Source organism: Schistocerca cancellata, chromosome 11 (genome assembly GCF_023864275.1).
Source record: "Schistocerca cancellata isolate TAMUIC-IGC-003103 chromosome 11, iqSchCanc2.1, whole genome shotgun sequence".
In the NCBI taxonomy this organism is placed as follows: Eukaryota; Metazoa; Arthropoda; class Insecta; order Orthoptera; family Acrididae; genus Schistocerca; species Schistocerca cancellata.
Window position 1 is genome coordinate 95,244,731 of NC_064636.1, and position 23,668 is coordinate 95,268,398.

General features: G+C 43.2%; 1 protein-coding gene across 2 annotated transcripts in view; it reads right to left on the reverse strand.

Annotated features, from left to right (window-relative positions):
- Positions 1-4,872: 4,872 nt before the first annotated feature.
- Positions 4,873-23,668, reverse strand: part of LOC126108676 (poly [ADP-ribose] polymerase tankyrase-1-like) — a 232,661-nt gene continuing 213,865 nt past the window's right edge. Inside the window, exons 3-5 of one of the 2 annotated variants that reach the window (XM_049913986.1) lie at positions 20,519-20,668; positions 18,611-18,760; positions 4,873-5,714 (exon numbers count right to left, since the gene is read on the reverse strand). In XM_049913986.1, the coding sequence (XP_049769943.1) occupies positions 5,228-5,714; positions 18,611-18,760; positions 20,519-20,668 (787 nt within the window). In that variant the 3' untranslated portion in view covers positions 4,873-5,227. The remainder of the gene's footprint in view (positions 5,715-18,610; positions 18,761-20,518; positions 20,669-23,668) is intronic. The other variant, XM_049913985.1, reaches the window with a different exon arrangement.

Genomic DNA, 23,668 nt, shown 5'->3' on the forward strand with positions numbered 1-23,668 from the left:
TAAATTCCTTTGAATTATGTACTTGATTTATGGACCACAGTAGAGAACTTTATTTCAATTACTTTAATTACAAATGTAATTGCACCCTTCTGGTTGATGTGTGTGTCCAGCATCATGGACTATGTGTTGCTGTTTTGTGTTCATAGTTGGCAGTCTGCCTTCTGTCTGAAGTGCAACTTCAGTTCTTTTGACGGTTGTACTTTGATGTCGCAAAATTGACAGGATAATATCAAGAAAACACTCATTTTATTTTCCGCATACGCCGTCATTCATTCATGACTGTATTAGTGCATCTGGGCACTCCTTCATCTTTCCTTACTCTAAATCAAATTGATCTGTTGTTCATATTTTATTGAATATAACATGGTTTCCGATAGTCTCAAAGAGTATTATATTACATTGCCATTGTATCGAAGCTTGTTAGATATTACCTAGCAGTCACTGGCAGTCCTCTGTTCGAGAACAGAGTCTGTTGACTGTAATCTTCTACTGTCTGTTATGGCTGAAGGTAAACAAATACCTCTCTATGTTTGTACCCATTTTTTAAATATTATGAGTGGTTTCAGGTTTTACCTTTTGAGTGGAGTGGCTTTCACGTACTACCTGTCGTGTTAAATTTTCTGACAGAATTCCCTATACCATTTCCTAATTCAGTTGTACACTTCCCACAAGCAGTAGTTGGGCAGACTGATGCCTGAGGCAATGAAGATGCTTCCGGCAGGGGCGGCTGTCTGGCCAGGGCTGCTGTGCAGCTGGTAGCAGGGCGACCCCTGCAGAAGCGTTGTAGACGTAATGCCTGACAGAGGAGAATGCACTGAAGATGGGCAGAAGGAAAATGTGGGAAAAAGGGAAAAATTTCTGTAACTTTCTGTAATGTGATAGTGGAGATCAATGTTACATGATACGTGCCTATATGTCATTCTACAGTTCTTTCTTCATTAAAATAAACTGCTACACTTTTCAAATGATTAGCACATAACTCCGTTTAATTATTGCTAAAGATGGCACACTGCAGTTATACAGATTAATCACTGAGCTATCTGTTATGCACATACATGAGTCAATTAGTTCCAGTGTAAAGTCAAGTGTCGGCTCGCCAGTCGGGAACGTGAGAGCAGAGAGGGCTGTGAAGAAGACGTCTGCAAATAGTGCGCTGACTGACACCTCTCTAAGACGACAACGCGACAGCAGCGGCATCTGGGCGAAGAGAACATAAGGGTAGGTCCTGACTGGTCGCGGCCACCGCATCAAGATTAGGCACTTCAAGACCAGCGACTTAGGAATTGTATATACTGAAGAGATTTTTTGTTTGTGTGTCGCCCTATTCTTGCAATACTTCTGTGTTCTTGTCAAAGTTAAGTGTTGCCATTCGTTCATTTTGTAATAAAACACTTTAATACTATTTGCTTGAACTGCTGTCCAGCGATCCGAGAAGCAGGTACCCTAGGCACAATATATTGGGCATCTAGGCATGATACAACATTGGCGATGAGTATTAAGAAGAACTCAGTCCCTGACGGCCACGGATTTCGTTTTCTATTTTACTGGCGCCTTAACTCTGCGTTGGCTTTTCTTTGCAATGGTGTGTTTACTTGCTTTAACCCTGTGGTGCATAGTGTCCTCTACAGTGGACAGCTGTTAATGGTCGCTTCTTCGGCATTTTCAATCAGTCCTGATGCTGCTAATGCATCCAGTTCACTGCAGTCGGCAGTCCCTACTGGTGTTGTGCGCTGCATGCATTTGCAGCCGCATGATTGATTGAAAATCCCAGAAAATTGACCATTATAAGTTGTCCACTGCAGTGAAATTCACGCACCGCAGGGTTAATAGTATCTCTCATATTGTTTTCGCTAATCAGAGTTTCCAGGTGGGCGTTGCGCAGATTTTCTTTGCTTCTGTACTTATTTTTAATGCCTATCTTGTCTGTTTATTGCAGTTCTCTCTTCTAAATCGAACAACCCACTTCTCCCACCCCTTGGTCCAGCGGCACAGCTGCTAGCGAAATATGAAACGCAGCTGACACAGATGTTTCAGTCAGCAAATCGCAATTCTACTGAGTACAGTACAGCAGTTACTCACGGCTCAAGCCACTAATGAAACGCAAAATACCACACCTCTAGCTGTGAGTGCCATACTGCCTTTTTGCCAGTTTAATTAATTAACAACAAGACAAATGACAAGATTTTTGTGAGGTAAGTGATTTGTGAAAGGTATAGGTTAATGTTAGTCAGGGCCATTGTTTTGTAGGGATTATTGAAAGTCAGATTGCGTTGCGCTAAAAAAATATTGTGTGTCCGTTTAAGCACAGTCATGTATAATTTTTCAAAGGGGACGTTTCAAAATATTTGCGTTTGCCTAATGGCAGTGCTTCCACACATGATGTTTTCCAATGTTATTAGGAACAGCTGACTGCTCAAGTGCCAAACTGTTCAAACTATTTAGACGATATTGTTGTAGCAGGTCGTACACCTGAAGAACGCACTGCAAATTTGCGTGCTTTGTGTGTTACCTGATGCAGGACTAAAGTGTAGACTGGATAAGTGTGATTCTTTTTTAAACATGAGTTACAGTATGTTGGTCATGTCATAAACAGTCAAGGTTTACATCCTATTCAGTAGCATTTGTTAGTGATACGAGACCTGCCAGTTCCTCGCAATGTCACAGAATTGCAGTCAGTTTTAGGGAAAATGAACTATTATTCTCGGTTAACACGAAATGCTGCAGAAATTGGAGCTCTATTCGACCGCTTGCGTCGCAAGAATGTCCCCTTTGTTTGAACAGATAAGTGCCAAGTAGCTTTTCGAGAACTTTAAGATGCATTGTTCTGTTCTGTTGACTTTGATCCTGACAAATCAACTGTATTGCCAGTTGACGCTTCCTCTTATGGACTCGGTGCAGTTCTTTCACATAGATTTGGTGATAAAGACAGGCCTGTTGCATTCGCATTCGCATCGAAAGTGTTTTCCAAGGCTCAGTGTAATTTTTCACAAATAGGGAGAGGGGCACTGGCTATTGTGCATGGTGTCACCAAATTCCACCACTATTTGTATGGCATGAAATTCTTCTTAGTAACGTATCACAAGCCTTTGCAGTCATTGTACCTACTGGCCAACAAATGCAATGATGGGCTTTGTTGTTGTCTCAATATCAGTACGAGACTGTAAATCTTATGACAGATCAACATGGTAATGCGGACGTACTTTCACATCTTACGATTGACCCTGATACAGACTTTGACGCTTCTGCAGCATTTTGTTGTCACATCGATGGTCAGGATTCTGATTTGCTTCAACCTTTGCCTCTGAACAACAGGAACATTGCACAGGCCACGGAAGCTGATTCAGATTTGGAGATTCTGCTAAACTACATTTTGCCTCGCTCATAGTATAGCATTAAGAACTCCGTAGCGCGCCAATACTTTGCACGTCGGCATAGCCTCGCTATAAAGCGAGGGGTAATTCTTGTTCAAAGTGGAATGACACTGGGGGATAATTGCGAAACAGCGTGTCGAGACTGTACTTGGGAGGGTATGGATAGCCAAATAGAACAGCGTCACGCATTTGGGGAAATTCGGTCCGCTCCACCATAAAAATTCTCTACTTGGCCTAAGTCGCAATCACCTAGGAACGTGTGCACATAGATTTTGTGGGATATTTTTGGTTGCTTGTGGTATACGCTTATAGCAACGGTTTCTCACCTCCTATCGTTCGCATCCACAAGATGGACCATCGCAGGTGGACACTGCTCCACCATCCTCGATATCCGGCATCGAAGTATGGACGCAGACTGTGGGTGCGAGGCGAGATCGTTCTTCGACTTGGTACTTGCGTGTATCTCATTTCAGGCCCACACGGATTGCAGCTCTGGCATCAGGATAAAATTCGCCACTGTAATGTGCACAGTGATACTTGTGTACCTCTTCGCCCAGATTCACAGATCCCAAGGACGGTGTGGCCACAACAGCTGTCAAAGGGTGTCGTCACGACACCACCAGACGACCCCGTGGAGACGGAGGCGTCGCCTCCTCCTCTCGTCCTACCCATGGAGCTGGACCCGCCAAAGCTGCAGCAGCTTGCGGCTTCTCCATCTGGTTATGGGTCTCAGGAGTTGGATGCGTGCCCTTCTGTCCGTTTTCCGGGGGACGTTTGCACCTGAGCGCAGGCCAGATGGCGGGCTACAACTGGAAGCCTGACGTCCGCTGCAGCCACAGTTTCCAGTCCATCGCTGCATCCACGCTCCTGCCTTCGCTGCCGTTGTCGCGCTCCTTATACGACGACGGTCCGTCGTTTTGGGGGGAGGAATGTTAATGGCGTAAAGTCGAGCGCCGGCACGCCGGTCGGGAACGATAGGGCAGACAGGACTGTGGAGAAGACGTCATCCAATAGCACGCTGACCGACCTCCGTCTAAGACGACAACGTGACAACTGCGGAGAGAACATGAGCGCCACTCACAACTTGTCGCGGCCATTTCTACAGCAGAGATTAGTCACATCAAGACCAGTGACTTAGGAATTGTGTATACTGAAGAGATTTCTTTCTTGCATGTCGCCCTTTGTTTGCAACACTTCTGTGTTATTGTCAGAGTTAAGTATTGTCATTGATTCATTTCATGATAAAAGTCCTTAATACGATTTGCTTGAACTGTTGTCTAGCGATCCGAGAAGGAGATTTCCTAGGCACCCCATACTCAACAACTAGACAGGATGCAACAAAATTCAGTCTGGAATCGGAACAAATGTGTTGTAAGTACTGGTAATAATACCACTTTTTAACTGCAGACACAAATTGCTGGACTGTTAGCTCAATAGGTACAGAAGTAAATTCAGTAAAAGATCTGAAATGAAGATGTATTTTAAATACAGAGCTTATGTGTCAGCAATCTGGATACAAGGAAATACATAAAAGTTTTATAAAAGTTCCACATAGCACCAAACATGCACCTAAAAAGTATTTTTCATTAAAAAAATATTGTAGAAAACGTGTTCGTTAGTAATCGAGAATTATTCAGTTTGTTTTGAATTTTCAGCAAAAGGAGAGTCCCTCTTTGAACTTATAGTAGTCTATAAGAACTCTTGGTGTAATGGTACTTGAGTCGTTGTATGTACTATGTAAATATGGGTGCAAACCAAGGCTGCAGGATAAAATTTTCTGTATTATTTATTTTATAAGTAACAAAGGTCACATAGAAGGCCTTTTTTATTTTACTCCAGAGTCGTTTGCACTATATTTAGCTTGATCCTAGGATGTCTACGAGGCGCTGGTGGTTGTTCCGCTTGGCTAGGTCCAGCGGCGTGTCCCCATTGTCATTCCTGACTTCTCTGTCGGCCCCTGCCTCAAGTAGTGCAGTCGCCGCGTCTGGGTGGCCACGCCGTGCCGCATCGTGCAGTGGCGTGTTCCCTCTGTGATCCCTGGCGTTGCGGTCGGCAGAGGATGCTGCCAGCAGCCGCACCACGGGTGCGTGGCCTTTCCATGCAGCCTGATGCAGAGGTGTGTTCTGCCAGCGGTCCCTGGCGTTGACATTAGCTCCATCCTCCAGTAGACGCCTCGCCACCTCCACGTGTCCCTTGGCTGCTGCCCAGTGCAGTGAGTTCTGCTGGTTCTCGTCCATCGCCTCCACGTCCGCCCCCACTACCAGCAACGTTCGCACCTTGCTCACTGACCCCTCCTTAGCTGCTGCAATCAGCATCTTGCCCTTCTCTTCTCCAGAAAAATCCCTGCAACAAAAGGAGAATACTTACAAATTGCTCCAAACACACACGGCCGAGTACGAAACACTACGGCAGAAACAGAACTGTGATGAGTCCCTAAAGGTCAAGAAAGTTACCGCAATGCACTAGGGAACAAAATTAAAGCTTCTAACTGCGATTTCCCGTCCTGTGTCCAATTCACGATGTAATCATGCAAACTGTCAACAGATGTCTGCACAACCGTGTTCTACACGGAAGTTAGCATTCCAGTCAATGGACAACCACGCCCACGACGAAGTCAGTGCAGCTAGCGTTGGGGTAGTGGTTGCTGGGTACTTCCACATCTGCAATCGCTGTAGACACAGATGGTGCCGTATGGTACAGAGAAGACGCATTCCAGACTCTCCGCAGTGGAGGGCCATAGGAAGAATGGGAGGAGGACAGTCACAACTTGATGTGGCCCGATGGCTTAATGTGAATCGCACTGTTGTTTCTCAGATGTGGCGACTGTTCGTAGAGACAGAAACTGTATCTCGAAGATGAGGGCAGACCCATGTGATACGAGAAAGGGAGGACCGTTATTTCGTTGAAAGGGCATCACGGTACTGCCTTACTACTGCACGGCAACTGGCACCTCACCTCGCAGGATGCTGTGGATGTGTTGTATCTAGGCAAACGTTATACAGAAGATCTCACCAGGGTGTCACTTATTGTCAGGGGCCCGTGGTTTATGTACCTCTGACACTTCACAGAAAGAAATGTGTAGAGTGAAGTCGTCAATATCCCACCGAATGGCCCAACAGTGGGCCAATGTTATCTTCACACGTAAGTCCCAAAATGGTCTGGAGAGTGATTGTCAGCGGATTTTCATATGGAGGGAACGTGTAACAGGATTTCGTGACCCAAATGTCGTGCAAAAGAGACTGATATCATGGAGGTTCTTTAATGGTATCCTCAGCGATTACGTGGACTACCTGAACACCTCTTCATGACATTGTATGGGTGAATAGGCAAGGCTTAACTCCGGTCAGGTATCGTGACGAGATCCTGGAACCTCATATGCCGTCGTTGCGAGGTGCTGTGGCCTACCACTTCGTATTGATGGACGATAGAGGTATGCCCCATAGAGATCAGCTGATTGACGTTTTCTTGGAAATGGAAGATATTGCACACCTGGGATGCTAAGCTCGATCTCCCAATTTGAATCCCATAGAGCATATCGCGGACACACACGTCTACCAGAAAACTTCAGTGAGTTTGTTAAAGCTTTAAAATACTGTGCACAGCAGAGAACACGAGAGGATGTAGAAAATCGTACATGCAAGGCTACAGCGAAGAGACAAAAGAGAAATACGAAACGTATTGTGGTCTTTATGACGCCAGCCCATTCTCCCCATAAACAATGGAGGCAGGCGTAGAAGTCATAACAACAATGATTGAAAATAGAAGACAGAAGTGGTAACACACTGTAGAAAGCATTAACATGACTCACAGTAGTAGGAAAGCGTAGAGACTGCTCAAAACTTAGATGGTATACTTGCAGGTACACCAGGGTTTGCTGGCGGTACAGCAAACCAAATAGCCTCCCAACTGCAGAAAAACGGTAAAGCGAAACACAGACTGAAGAAAGGGCATACGAGTGGACTAAATGCTTTCCAAGAAGAAAATAATGATACACTCGATCATACATTTACAATATCAGAACTGAAAGAAGCAATCAAAAGTTTAAAGACTGGTAAGGCCGCAGGCCTAGACGATATTGAAAATGAACAGATGATACGTCTTGGTGTTCGCTCTACCCTGTTGGGGTTTATGAACTGCTATCGGGCAACTGAACGAATTCCTGAAATATAGAGACAGGCAAAAATAACTGCAATTCTTAAGCCTGGTAAGGACGCAGAAGATCCTAAGAGTTATCGGTCAATCTCTCTGTTGTCCACAACACACAAACTGTTTGATACTAAGCAGATTCAAAGAGTTTACTGAGGGCACCCTAATAAAAGAGCAAGCAGGATTTCGGCCTGGCAAATCTTGTACCAGTCAAGCTCTCAGCCTAACCCACTAAATTGGAGATGGGTTTGAGAAAAGACTTACTACGGGGATGGTGTTTATAGATTTTATGGAAGCATATGATATCATCAACCTCAGAAATCTCATTGCAAAAGTGCAAAAAACAAGAAAAAGCCCTCAATTGACTGCTGTACTCAAATCTCCCCCAGTGCAGTGTTCTTGCCCCCATGTTATTCAATATTTATACAAATGAGCAGCCTATTAGTCCCTGGTCAAGATCATTCATTTATGCTGATGATAGGGCAATAGCAGCTCAGGCATAAAACTACAAGGATATTGAGGAAATACTAACTGAGAACCTGGAAAATCTCACCAACTATTACAATGAAAATCAGTTGAAATCCAATCCAAGTAGCACCCAGACTTGCCTATTCCATCTTAACAACAGAGAGGCGAAACAAGGACTGAATGTTTGATGGAATGGCACAAGATTAACACACTGCCCTCTCCTAGTGTACTTGGGAGTTACTCTTGATAGGACACTGTCATTCAACTGGCACATTGAGAAGAGCAGGGCAGAAATCCAATCACGGAATAACTTACTTGGCAAGCTAACAACATCAAAATGTCGACCTAATCCAAAAGTTTTCTGCACCACCCCCATGACGCTCTGTTACTCTGCTGCTGAGTTTGCAAGCTGGACACTGTCCTGAACCAGATGTGTAGACATATTACTGAATGTCTTAAGCCAACAAGAGTAAAACACCTATACTGCTTGTCAGGAATTGCTCCGCCAAATGTCCGACGTACAATACAGAGCAGAATTGAACGAACAGAACAGGTTCAAAATCAAAGTCATCTCCTCCATGGGTACCAAATGGTACCAAAACGCCTTACGTCAAGAAGTAGTTTTCTCCACTGACCTGAACCGCTCACAGGTTCACCAATAACTTCTAGAAAAAGACTGTGGCAGGAACAACAAGAATATGCACACGATTCTGAACAAGTGCTGCCATCAGGTGCGGAACTTGTGTGGGAGAGATGGAAAACCCTGAACAGGCTATGTTCAGGAATGAACAGATGTAACAGAATTCTGCACAAGTGGGGAATTAGTGAAAGTGCTTTGTGTCCGTGTGGGAACATCCAGACGATGAACCACCTGCTTCAGTGTCCGTTACTAAACCATCCAAGAGCGTGCACGGCCCAAGACCTGATGGCGTGCAGCAAATTAGCGAGGGCATATGTGGACTTCTGGAAGAATGACATGTGAAACAAAGACTGTATAAAATTTTATTATACTGTATATAGTTTTCCATGAATTTTATTTTATAAATTAGTGTTGTCATACTGTAAATTGTTTGTAGTACACATACGAAATATATGTAGTAGTGAGATGGGTTGCATCACACAAGCATCCACCAACAATTCCATAAGACTTGAGAGTAGCTCTGCAGGAGGAATAGAGTTATTGCCTCCACGTGAGATTGATGACATCATTCACAGCTTGCCCTGTCGATGTCAGGGTTGTATGAGCCAGAGGTGGTCACAGCCTATGCTGAGCACATTATCCAGTTGTTGGATTGTGTCTGCAAATCTGTTAAGTTGGAAAAAACGAAGAACATTTTTTTCTACCTTTTTGAATATTGTAGTTGTTTATGTTCTTTGCTCTTAACATTTTTTCCTACTTCACTATCATCTGTTTGTACTTTTTATGGCAAAATAAACGCAACCTCGCAAAATTTCAGTTTGTTGCTTTAATTTTGGACACCAGTGTACATCGAACTTCATGCGCTTTTCACTAGGCAATCTGGATCTTGTCTGCGTGAACACACTAAAGACCTGACAGCATTTACATAAACTTTTGAGGTTCTTGCGGTCTTCAGTCCAGAGACAGCTTTGATGCAACTCTCCATGCTACTCTACCAGGTGCAAGCTTGTTGATCTCCAAGTAACAACTGCAACCTACATCCTTCTGAATCTGTTTTGTGTATTCATTTCTTGGACTCTGATTAAGATTTTTAGCCTCCACACTGCCTTCCAGTACTAAATTTGTTATCCCTTGATGCCTCAGAACATGTCCTAGCAACCAATCCCTGCTTCAATTTGTGTCACAAATTCCTCTTCTCCCCAATTCTGTTCAGTACCTTCTCATCAGTTATATTATATACCCACCTAATCCACTGCATTCTTCTGTAGCACCACATTTCGAAAGCTTCTATTCCCTTCTTGTGTAGACTGTTTATCGTCCAAGTTTCACTTCCATTCATAGCTACACGTCATACAAATACTTTCAGAAACGACTTCCTGACATTTAAATCTATACTTGCCATTACCAGATTTCTCTTCTTCAGAAACTCTTTCCTTGCGATTGCCAGTCTACAGTTTATATCATATCTGTTTCGACCATCATCAGTTATTTTGCTCCCCATATAGCAAAACTCATTTACTACTTTAATCGTTTCATTTCGTAATCTAATTCCCTCAGCATCACTTAATTTACCTTGGCTATATTCCATTATCCTCGTTTTGCTTTTGTTGATGTTCATCTTATATCCTCTTTTCAAGACACTGTCCATTCTGTTCAACTGCTCTTGTAGGTCATTTTCCATCCCTGACAGAATTACAATGTCATCAGCAAATGTCAATCTTTTTATTTCTTTTAATTCCTACTCCAAATATTTCTTTTGTTTCCTGTACCACTTGCTCAATATACAGGTTGAATAACATTGGGGACAAGCTACAAAATAGGATCAAAACTATCTAAACACCTCTATCTAATGTGTGACTGACCAAAAAATGTGATTAAAGGACGATCCGCCAGTATAAAAGGTGGCAGAGACACATGTGTTGTCAGCAGAGAACCAGAATTAGCAGAATGGGTCCATCAGGGAGGTTCAGTAATTTCGAATGTGGGCCTGAGTAACAAATGTACCAGTAATATTTTGACCCTTACACAGTAGCCCTTGTGAAGTTGAAATGCAAACGAACAACTATAGCAAAAGGTAGAAGAGGCGGATCCATGTACCGACCAATAGGTACCATGGAGCTTCATGGAGGGTCGTTGTAAAAAATCGCATGAAGCACTGCAGCCAGAACAACGACTGTGCACAGGGAGGTAAAAAGAAGGGGGTAAAATGGTCGAGTAGTCCCCACCCCCAATGAGCCACACATATCTGCAGTCAGTGCTAAGCAACACTTACGTTGGTGTAAAGCGTGACGCCTCTGGACGATGGATGAGTGGAAACGAATGGTCCAGACAGATGAACCACCTGTGGCAGTCCAATGGAAGGTTCTGTCTTTGGTTGATGACTATTACCTGCCATTTTGTGTAATGCCAAAAGTGAAGGAGAGAGGAGATGGCGTTACATTATGGGGTATATCCATGGCTATGTCATTATTTCCCTATTGAGCTTAAGAGAACACTAAATTCGACAGTATATGAATCACGTTTTCCAGCTTAATGTACTGCGTACAATACAGTATCATTGTGTGTATTAGCAAGACAGTGCTCCTTGTAATAAATCATTATCTGTCACGTGAGAGTTTGTGGACAACAACATTCCATGAATGTACTATTCTGCCATGAATTCCGAGCTGAATCCAATGTAACTGCTTTGGGATGAGTAGAAGCTGACTTCGCTGCAGATTGAAGAGTCCAACGTTGAGGAAGGATGGGTTCTAATTTTTCCACTGAAGTTCAGACCCATTACTGAAAGTTTCCTCTGCAGAGTCAAAGCCTTCATAGAGATGAACTTTGACACATCCCTTATTAATGTTCACTAATGAGTGTCCAGAAACTCACAACGTAACTGAATGTCTACTGAGTAATGGGCCATGTTATTTGCAAGTGACAGCAACACGTACATTTTGATGTTACAAACTGTGTGTTGTAGCCTCAGGAATAACATGTAAAACTTTCTTTGAGAACTAAAGACAATTAAGTACAAATAAATTCTATTAATCTGTCAAATGAAATTGTTTTAGCCAGAAGTTATCTAATTGGTTTGATGTGGCCTGCCATGAATTCCTCTCTTGCACCAACCTTCATCTCAAAATAGCAGTTACACACTACATGCTCAATTAACTGCTGGATGTAGGCCAATCTGTCTTTCTCTTCAGTTTTTACATCCCCTTCGTCTTGTCAGTCTTTTCCCATGTCACTAATTCTGCAAAGTATCCCCTCATTCCATATCCAACATGTACACCTAAATTTCAACACTTTTCTCTAGCACCACATCTCAGACGCTCGTAGTCTCCTCAGTAGCGGTGTTCAGCCACTGTCTACGATTCAGTATCATACAAAGTAGTTCTCTAAACATAGATTCTCATAAATTTCGTCCTCAAATTATGACCTCTGTTTCATAGTAGTAGATTTATGTTGGCTAGTTGTACCAATTTTGCCTTTGCTAGTATGCTTTTTATGTCCTTCTTGTTTTGTATACCATGGGTTATTTTGCTTCTAGAATTCCTTGATATCGTCTACATCATGACCACCAATTTAAATGTAAAAAATTCCAATATCTGCTACTTCTCATTAGATATTTATTTCAGTGGTTCATTCTCAATTAATATTCCTTACTCATCAGACTCTCCATTCAATTCAACAGATCCCGTAATTCTTCACTTTCTCTGATAACAGCAATGCCATCAACAAATTTTTTCTTTGGCATCCTTTCACTGTTAATCTGAATCCCACACTTGAACCTTTATTATATTTCCATCATAGCTTCTTCGATGAATAGATTGAATAGTAGGGGAAACGACTGAATCCTGTCTTACACCCTTTTAATCTGAGCACTTTGTTCTTTATTTTCCCGTAGTCTTCCCTCTTCGTTCTTGTACATATTGTAACCTACCTGTATTTCCCTGTAACTTACTTATATTTATGTAAGACTTTCGAAGATCCTGCAGAATTTTATATTATCTAATGCTTTTTCTAGGGAAAAATACTTTTGACTGTATTTTGACTTTTCGTCAGACTTGCTTCCATTATCAAGTACAACTTTCGAACTGCCTCTCTGGCGCCTTTACCTCTCCTAAAGCCAAACTGATCGTCATCTGACAGTTTCTCAATTTTCTGTTCCATTCTTATTTATATCATTCTCATCAGCAGCTCGGATGTATGAGTTCCAAAGACGATTGTGCTGTTGTTTTCACAATTATCTGCCCTTGTTACCTTTGGAAATACGTGGATGATTTTTTCTGAAAGTGTGATGGTACATTGCCAGTCTCATAGATTCTACACTCGAACTTGGATAGTCGTTGGGGTGCCACTTTCCCCTATGAACTCAGTAGTCATGATTAAATTTTATGTATCCTTTTAGCTTTATTTGTTATCAAATCGACCAGAGTTCTTTTAAATATTGCCTCTAACAGTACATCCTCTATATCTTCCACGCCAACACAGATTGCTTCCTCTTCCATGTCATCAGAAAAGTTCCTCCTTCATAGAGGCTGTCAATGTAATCTTTCCATTTATCTGCTCTCTCTTCTGACGTTGGGAATGGAATTCCCATGGTAATTATTGTTTTGACTTTTCTATATTGTGTGTCAGTCCTTACTACGACTGTTTGTTTAAAGTTTTGTCTTACTTTTTCTGCAGTTATTTAGCCTTGGATACCTAGAACATGGTACTTATGTTATTCCTAAATGACTTACATCGAGGTGACAAGTTGTGCAAAAGTGATGTGCACATACGAAGATAGCGGTAGTATCGTGTACACAAGATATTAAAGGGCAGTGCATTGGCGGAGCTATCGTATGTAATCAGGTGATTCATGTGAAAAGTTTCCGACGTGATTGTGGCCATGTGCCCACACAGCGAGAATTAACAGATTTTTCACACCGAAAGGTAGTTGAAGCTAGACGCATGAGACCGTACATTTCGGAAATCGTTAGGGAATCCAGTATTCCAAGATCCACAGTGTCAAGAGTGTGCCTAGAATACAAAATTTCAGGCATTACCTGTCACCACGGTCAATGCTGTGGCTGACAGCCTTCAGATAACGATCTAAAGCAGCGGCTTGTACATAGGTTGGTCAGTGCAAGTGACAAGCAACACTGCGTCAAATAACCGCAGAAATCAATGTAGAATGTACTACCAGCGTATCTGTTCGGAAGTGCGGCTAATTTGGCGTCAGTGGGCTGCGGCAAAAGATGACCAATGCAAGTGCATTTACTAACAGTATGTTGTCACCTGCAGCTCCTGGTCTCATGACCATATTGGTTGAATCCTACACGAGTGAAAAAGCGTGGCTTGGTGAGGTAAGTCTCGGATTGAGTTGGTGAGAGCTGACGGTAGTGTTAGAGTGTGACGTTGACCGCACGAAGCTACAGACCCAAGTTGCCAACAAGGCACTGTGCAAAATGGTGTTGGCTCCATAACGGCGTGGGCTTTGTTAACATGGAATGGGCAGGGTCCTCTGGTACACCTGAGCCTATCATTGAATGCAGACGGTTTTGTTTAGCTACTTGGAGACCATTTTCAGCCATTTGTGGACTTCATGCTCTCAAATAACGACATCATGTAAGTGGGCCAAAACTGTTCACCACCCGCCTGGGGAAGATTGTAGACCACTCGAGTAAATGATTTGGCCACCTGGATCGTTCAATATGAATTTCATCGATCATTTGTGGGATATAATCGACAGGTCAGTTCCTGTACAAAATCCTGGACCAGCAACACTTTAGCAGTTGTGGGTGGCTATAGGGGCAACATGGCATATTATTTGTACAGGGGACTTCCAACAACTTCTTGGTTCGCCGCCATGTCGAGTTGTTGTAGTAGGCTGGGCACAAGGAGGTCTGACATGATATCAGCAGGTATCCCACGACTGTTGCCACCTTAGTGAATGTAGCTGTCTTCCTGTCTTTCTCTGAATATTTTTATACTTTCTTCTTTCATCGATCAGTTGTATTTTATTTTCTTACTGAATATTTCTTCGAAGTTAGCTTCCCTATCTGTGTTCGTCTGTACACCGTCTGGGATTTTACTTTCTAGAGATGTCCTCTCCTCTTCAACTGAACAGCCCACTGTGACATTCCTTACCGCAATATCCATATCGTTGGTAAACTTTAAGTTTCATTTCTCAGTACTGCAGTATGCTACATCCTTCTACACTGATTCTTCTGATCGGCTCTCTTAAACCTCACTCTGCTCTTCATAATTATTAAATCTATGTTTACATCTGGGAACGCCTTACATTCCAATATCTGATTTCGGAATCTCTGTCTGACTATGATGTAATCCAGCTGGAATCTTCCAGTGTCTCTGGGTCAATTCCAAGTTTCTTTTTTCCTCACATGATTACTGAACAGAGTATTCGTTATTACCATCTGAATTTGATTGCAAATATCAATTAGACTTTCACCTGTCTCATCCCTATGCCAAGCCCGTATACCCCATGACCCTTTCTTCTTTTCTTTCCCCTGCAACTGCATTTCAGTTCCATATTTCCTCTCATTTCTCCTTTTCCTTGTGTCGTTGCCATGTGTATCTGACTATCGTTGTCGGCGTTCGTTTGATTTCGAATCTGGTGAGAAAAACTCTGGCATAGAGCTGTTCCCAGTAGCCCACTCTCTCTCTCCTACTTCTTATACATAACGATTCCTACACCCATGACACAATGTTCTGTTGCTGTTAATATTACCCCAATGTGTCTTATGACAAATCCTTAGCCTTCTTCTGTTTCACATCAATGACCCCCACCGTATCTAGACTGGGGCCTTTGCACCTCCGTATTTAGACCCCCTAGCTTTCCAATTACGATCAAACCTTTGAATTCAAAGCTCCAAGTCGTAGAAGGTTATCCCATTGTAAATTATTCCGTCTCGTTTTCATGGTCACTTCGACATTGGTAGTCCACTCCCAGAGATCCAAAAGGGTAACTTGTCCGGAATCTTTTCTCAATGCAGATTGCTTCAAGACAGTTTCTCTGTTAACGACGTATGTCCTATGGATACACGTTATATGGTTTTAATTTATTCGATTGCATTATCTTCTGCATCCTCGCGTCATTGATCATTACTGACTCTTCTCCCTTTTAAGGTCAGTTTCAGACCCCAAGGGCAAGGGAATGCCCTGAAGCTCTGTCATTCCTCCACCCTATTTGACAAAGCCTTTGTCAGGAAAATGGCGACTTCTTATGCTGGACGTCTTCTGCTGACACTGCTGTTAATTTTTGTTCAGAGGTTAAGCAGTGCCTGTGTTGAAAACTAGGACACTAAAAATTTTGATCACTAGTCAATGACGCACTCCTAAGCCATTGGTATATAAAAGCAAACACTGTCCCAACGTTTATTAGAGTATCGTATAAAAATGTGAAGTAAGTCGTTCAAGAACTTTTTGAGATTTTGGTATCATTGTTAACAACGTCTTTTACTTTCGAAATAGTACATACTATGAAGGATTGCAGCACCAAGAAGAAGCAGTGCGACATAAACGAAAGTTGGTAGGCGTGTTTCTGCATCTGAATGATGATGACTTTTCGCGGCAGTCACGTCGCTTAAGAGTGGCGCTAGTAGCACCACAGTGAGGGAGCAAATGAATCCTGCTTTAATTATACACTGTAACGGGCTCGAGCGTTACTTACATTTTGAGATTGGACGCAGTTAGTTGATGTAGGACAAAAATGTCTTTGAGAGGGCAAAGACGCATTTATCAACATCTCATAAGGATTAAACGAAGTCTGTAATGGGGCTACGAGATGCTGGTTGTTCCTTCCGTGATGCAGAAATATTTCACAGTAGAGCAGCCACTATACATGCCTGCTGGGAGAGGTGAATACAAGAATATTCGGTTGCAAGAAGACTGGGTTCCATACGGCTACGTGGAACTACTGAGAGGGAATACCATCGTGTTCTGCGTATTACTCTGGCGCATTGCAATACATCTCCAGCAGCAGTTTGAGCAGCAGGTGTCACCAAGTAACACAATGAAGTATTACAAATCGGTTACTTTAAAGACAGCTCCGAACCAGGTGCCCTGTAGCATGCGTTTCACTGATCCCAAACCACCAGCCTCGCTGCCGGTATTGGTCATGTTTTGATTAGGCCAGTTGGGGGCCTACAACCAGCCTTTCTGTGTGTTAACACACTGTACCTGCACCTTGAGTTATGGTCTGTGGTGCGATTTCGTATGACAACAGGAACATTCTCATGGTTATCCCACACACCGTGTCTGTTTCAATCTGGTGATTCAACCCGTTCTGCTGCCATTAACGAACAGCATTCCAGGGGGAGTTTTTCAACAGGATAACGCTCGATCACTTACCGCTCTTGTAACCCAACATGCTCTATAGAGTGTTGATAAGTCTCTTGGCATTCTCAATCATCAGGTCTGTTTCCAGTCGAGCAGATATGGGACATCATCATACAGTAACTCCAGCATCATTCATCAACAGCATTAACCGTCCCTGTACTGACCAACCAACTGCATCAGGCATCGAACTCCATTTCAAATACCAATATCTGATACTTGAGCAACACAATCCATACATGTTTGCATGCCTGCATTCGACCTTTTGGCAGTGCACCAGCATTTCACGTTTCCAGTGGCTTATCTCGCACAAATATTAACTTGCGATCCTGAAATGTTAATCAGTTAAATATGTTACCCTGGCAAATGTATTCCTTACGTGTCACTGTTCTATATTAACAAGTTTTTGGTTTTGTTATTCTTTTAAATCCGTATATTTATGACTGTAAACTATTTTTGTTTAAAGCTGTTCTCGCCTTTAGTCTTCCAAAGCCTATATTTATGTAGGACCTCTTACTAGTCACCACAGCCGTCTGATGCCGAGGAAAAAACGAAGCCTTTGCTCTCTTCGCCCCGTACATTGTTATTCACATGACTACCATGTTACAAACGATCTGCTCTCCAGGCTGGTTTTCTTAACTCACTCTCAACAAACTTTTCACTCCATTATCGAGTATTGACTTAATATGTTTCATTTCCTGCTCTTAATAGTTTATTTTCTCATGCTGATGTTTCTCTGTCGCTTTTTAGCCAGCTGTCTCCTCTTTTTATATTAGTCTTTTTATGCAGAAATATTTTTCAATTTCCATGTCTTGTCTCTTATTCAACAACAATAATTTATCTTGGGTTGTCGGGTGTAATTCAGCAGATTACTCGTATTTCCCTTTTTGTGTATTGGTGTGAAAAGAACAATTTTCCAGTCTTTAGGTGCGGATCTTTCTGTGAGCGAGCTGATGTATGTAATTGCTAAATATGGAACTTTTGTGACAGCATATTCTGATAGGAACCTGACAGTCATACAATCTGGATCGTAGGCCCTGCCTTCATTAAGTGATTTAAGCCTTCTTCGCTACACCGAGGATATCTGCTTCCATGTTTCTCACTATGAAGTTATTCTTGATAGGAATTCAGGAATATTTATTTCCTCTTATTTGGTCAAGGCGTTTCGGAAAACTATGTATAATAACTCTGCTTCAGTGGCACTGTCACCAGTGACTTCACCATCGTTATGACACAGTGAAGGTTATTGACTGCTTCTTTCCACTAGTGTGCTTAATGTATTACCAGAATATCGTAGGGCTTTCTGAGAGATTACTAGACAGAGTTTTCGCTGAAAACTGAAATTGCTCCCAACACACCAGCACAGTCGTTATTTTTGGGGAAATATTTAGTGTTATCTTACACAAGTCAGCTGTGTTAGGAGCTGAAAACGAGTCATGCAACAAACCTGTAGAATGGTGTATAGATCCCCTTATATCCTTGCCTCGTCGAACGTCACAATTAATGAAAGAAAAAACTTTATACGAGACCTACAACTTCTGCTTTGTCAAAAACGTAAAATAGCGACATTCGATTTCTTGACTTTATCACTTGGCTAACTGACCAGCATGTCGCTCTGTGATTGTGGACAGGCTACACGTAAAGTGACTGAACTCACCGCAGGAGAGAGATGGCGACGTCATCAGGCTGGGGAGTCGTCTGCGGAGAGGTGGGGGGCACAGCTGTGGCTGGCCTCTGGCCGTCGTCGCTGGGGCCACTGTGTGGCTGCGAGGAGGGGACGGTCCTGCTCTCTCCAGCGCTTGGCGTGCTGCACAGGAGGAACACTGCCTCAAAAAGGGTTTTCTCATCGAATCCAGTGGTCAGATTACCACAGACTGTACAGCTGAGGTACTGTCCACACACAGATAATAGAACACACACTGCCAACGGCAGTAGTGGCCCACGTAAGATGAATGACAGCATTCAGGTAATCATACATCTTCCTTCTCCTCATTTTTTTTTACCTGTAGCCTAGAATATTACACGATATTTGGTACAAAATAAAGTATAAATATAAGATTTGTACAAAGCTCAACAATTGTGCTTACAACAACCATTGGTCAACATAGTTTCAATAGACAACATAACGAAAAAAAATTTTTTACATGTGAAATTTCATAATTATTTCACTTACTATTGCCTGCATTTTTTGCTATAGGTACACTTTTCTTCATAAGTAAGAGAGATTCCTCGTTAAATTTTGCATAGCATACAATACATACTTAAAGGTGTATGAAATATCATCGATTAAACGTGTACTGGGAATAGCAGCGTCACTTCATGAGGAATGACCACTAGTTAGATACATGTAGTGTCGATGTAGAATCAGTGAAAGTGCTGTCCATTTATATACGGGGAAGCTAAGCTATATGTCTGACGTTGAATTAGGGAAGTCTGTGATGACCTGGACGCACATTATGAGCATTTCGGAATGCATGACTTCCTGAGTGTTCTAGGAACGCTGTGGTGAGTGCCTTCGACATGTGGCGAAACCAAGGTGAAACTATGTCCAGACGTCATGGGGTTGGGTGGCTGTCCCTCATTACATATCTCGAATGTTGTAGGCTGAGCAGATTGGTAGAACACGACAGACGGTGCAGGCTACAAGTGTGTCTGAACACACAGTGCCCTCAAGACTCCTAACAGTGTTCCCCTGCAGCTGACAACCCATACATTTGCCAATGTTAACACCATGACATCAGCAACTATGACTGAAATGGGCACTTGACCATTAGCAGCTGCTGGGCACCTATGCTGTGGGACAGAGACAAACTGGCGCTTATTCCATTGTGCTCTAGGGAAATTCACCTTGACATTCATAGGTCCAGTAGAGATTGTGCAAGGCACCATGATGGCCAACAAGTATTATACACTAGTTCCAGACCACATACTCCCCTTCATGAGGATCATGTTTCAAGATGGCAGTGACATTTTTCAACAAGGAAATGCGCCATATCTCAAGGAATGAAAATGATGGAGTATTTCGAGGAACAGAGTGGCGAGTTTCATTTAATGTGCTCGCCCCACAACTCACCAGATGGGAATGCGATCAAACAATTCTGGGATGTGCCTCGACTTGTCTTAAGAACTCATTCCCCAGCCAGGAATTATTGGGAATTAGATGCCTTGTGTGGGCAGTGTGGTGCCAATTTCCTTCCAGACTATGACATGTCACTGCTGCTATCCATTCCAAAGGTATCAGCTGTTACATAGGTGGTTATAATGTTCTGGCTGATGAGAGTTTATGTTTTAGTCTTCAGTGTTATCTTACACAAGTGAGCTGTGTCAGGAACTGAAAACAAGTCATGCTAAAAACTTGTAGAATGGTGTAGGGATCCCCTTATATCTTTGCCTCATCGAACGTAACAATTCATGAAAAGAAAAACTTTATACGAGAACTACAACTTCTGCTTCGTCAAAAACGTAAAATAGCGACATTCGATTTCTTGACTTTATCACTTGGCTAACTGCCCAACATGTCGCCCTGTGATTGTGGACAGGCTACACGTAAAGTGACTGAACTCACCGCAGGAGAGAGATGGCGACGTCATCAGGCTGGGGAGTCGTCTGCGAAGAGGTGGGAGGCACAGCTGTGGCTGGCCTCTGGCCGTTGTCACTGTGGCCACTGTGCTGCTGCGAGGAGGGGCCGGTCCTGCTCTCTCCAGCGCCTGGCGTGCTGCGCAGAAGGAACACTGCCTCAAAAACGGTTGTCACATCGAGTCCAGTGGGCAGATTACCACAGACTGTATGGCTGAGTGTCCACACACAGATAATAGAACACACACTGCCAACGGCAGTAGTGGCCCACGTAAGATGAATGACAGCATTTAGATAATCATACATCTTCCTTCTCCTCATTTTCTCATACCTGTAGCCTAGAATATTACACAATATTTGGTACAAAATGAATATAAGATGTGTACAAAGCTCAACAACTGTGGTTACAACGCCCATTGGTCAACATAATTTCAATAGACAACAGCGTAAATCACAAAGTAATTTGAATGACAGTAACCCTTAAATGCACTTAATGTGGTACTACCGTCATGAGATGGAGTTTGTAGCTCGTATATTAAGGGGGTTGGACGTCAAACGGACCGACTTGGAGCAGAAGAGGCACCACGAGATACTAAATTCTACTGTCTATATTTTTACAAATAAATTCATAGAATTTTTGTCAGCATGACCAGGAGTCACAATCATAGCAGTGGAAGTTCAAAAACATAACGAAATAATTTTTTTTACATGTGAAATTTTATAATTTTTTCACTTACTATTGGCTGCATTTTTTGCTGTAGGTACACTTTTCTTCATAAGTAAGAGAGATTCTTCGATGAATTTTGCACAGCATACAATCCATACATAAAGGTGTATGAAATTCTAGAATTTATTTAATTTTCAAGAAAATGAATGACCTGTTACATTTTAAACTTCATGTTTAGAAAAAACTCAAATTTTGTAGTTAATTTTCTCAAACTTTACCACAGTTTTTAATAGAGATGGAAAATTCTAGAGTTTTGCATTAAGGAGTTTGTGTTTAATGATACCACGTTGGAAAAGGAATGGGATATTTATTTTGGATGTTACATGTACCTGAGAACAGAAATTTGTGTTTTGCAGAAAATGGCCATTAAAGTTTCTGGCTGCATTTGGCATCTTTTAGAACTGTCCAGCACCATAAAGAGTTTTTTTTCCATTTTGTAAATCAGTTTTCGTCTTTTCCACATTCTTATCATTCACTCTTTCCGAATTTATCACTTCCAAAAACGATTTACGTGCTTTCACTACACGCTCTCTGTTTATCGCATACAAAGCTTTGATGCAGTTCACTTTGCCCTTGATTCCCATTTTCTTTAAAATATATATCCGGCTTTGCACACCATCATTAAATATGTAACTGCATCATAAACACCAACAGCAAGTGCATCTCTTCCACACAAAAATTGGTTTTTGGCAATATTTTCCATGCACATTCATTAAAGCTTTCATTGGGGTTTGAGTGCCGCCATCAAGACATATCTTCTGTGTCAATAGTCCTTTGCTAGACGTATGACCATCTCTGGCGCAAATATAAACATTCGAATTCTACACAGCGACATACACGTATGTATGACAGCAGACGTCTGTGGTCTAGCGCTTCATCTTGGTACACGTAGGACCAAATAGCGTGCCTTAAAATCACTGAAATATATACACTCCTGGAAATTGAAATAAGAACACCGTGAATTCATTGTCCCAGGAAGGGGAAACTTTATTGACACATTCCTGGGGTCAGATACATCACATGATCACACTGACAGAACCACAGGCACATAGACACAGGCAACAGAGCATGCACAATGTCGGCACTAGTACAGTGTATATCCACCTTTCGCAGCAATGCAGGCTGCTATTCTCCCATGGAGACGATCGTAGAGATGCTGGATGTAGTCCTGTGGAACGGCTTGCCATGCCATTTCCACCTGGCGCCTCAGTTGGACCACCGTTCGTGCTGGACGTGCAGACCGCGTGAGACGACGCTTCATCCAGTCCCAAACATGCTCAATGGGGGACAGATCCGGAGATCTTGCTGGCCAGGGTAGGTGACTTACACCTTCTAGAGCACGTTGGGTGGCACGGGATACATGCGGACGTGCATTGTCCTGTTGGAACAGCAAGTTCCCTTGCCGGTCTAGGAATGGTAGAACGATGGGTTCGATGACGGTTTGGATGTACCATGCACTATTCAGTGTCCCCTCGACGATCACCAGTGGTGTACGGCCAGTGTAGGAGATCGCTCCCCACACCATGATGCCGGGTGGTGGCCCTGTGTGCCTCGGTCATATGCAGTCCTGATTGTGGCGCTCACCTGCACGGCGCCAAACACGCATACGACCATCATTGGCACCAAGGCAGAAGCGACTCTCATCGCTGAAGACGACACGTCTTCATTCGTCCCTCCATTCACGCCTGTCGCGACACCACTGGAGGCGGGCTGCACGATGTTGCGGCGTGAGCGGAAGACGGCCTAACGGTGTGCGGGACCGTAGCCCAGCTTCATGGAGACGGTTGCGAATGGTCCTCGCCGATACCCCAGGAGCAACAGTGTCTCTAATTTGCTGGGAAGTGGCGGTGCGGTCCCCTACGGCACTGCGTAGGATCCTACGGTCTTGGCGTGCATCCGTGCGTCGCTGCGGTCCGGTCCCAGGTCGACGGGCACGTGCACCTTCCGCCGACCACTGGCGACAACATCGATGTACTGTGGAGACCCCACGCCCCACGTGTTGAGCAATTCGGCGGTACGTCCACCCGGCCTCCCGCATGCCCACTATACGCCCTCGCTCAATGTCCGTCAACTGCACATACGGTTCACGTCCACGCTGTCGCGGCATGCTACCAGTGTTAAAGACTGCGATGGAGCTCCGTATGCCACGGCAAACTGGCTGACACTGACGGCGGCGGTGCACAAATGCTGCGCAGCTAGCGCCATTCGACGGGCAACACCGCGGTTCCTGGTGTGTCCGCTGTGCCGTGCATGTGATCATTGCTTGTACAGCCCTCTCGCAGTGTCCGGAGCAAGTATGGTGGGTCTGACACACCGGTGTCAATGTGTTCTTTTTTCCATTTCCAGGAGTGTATGTTTTATACATCAAACTATTCAGAAAGATGTACCCTACAAAACAGATATATTTTCGAA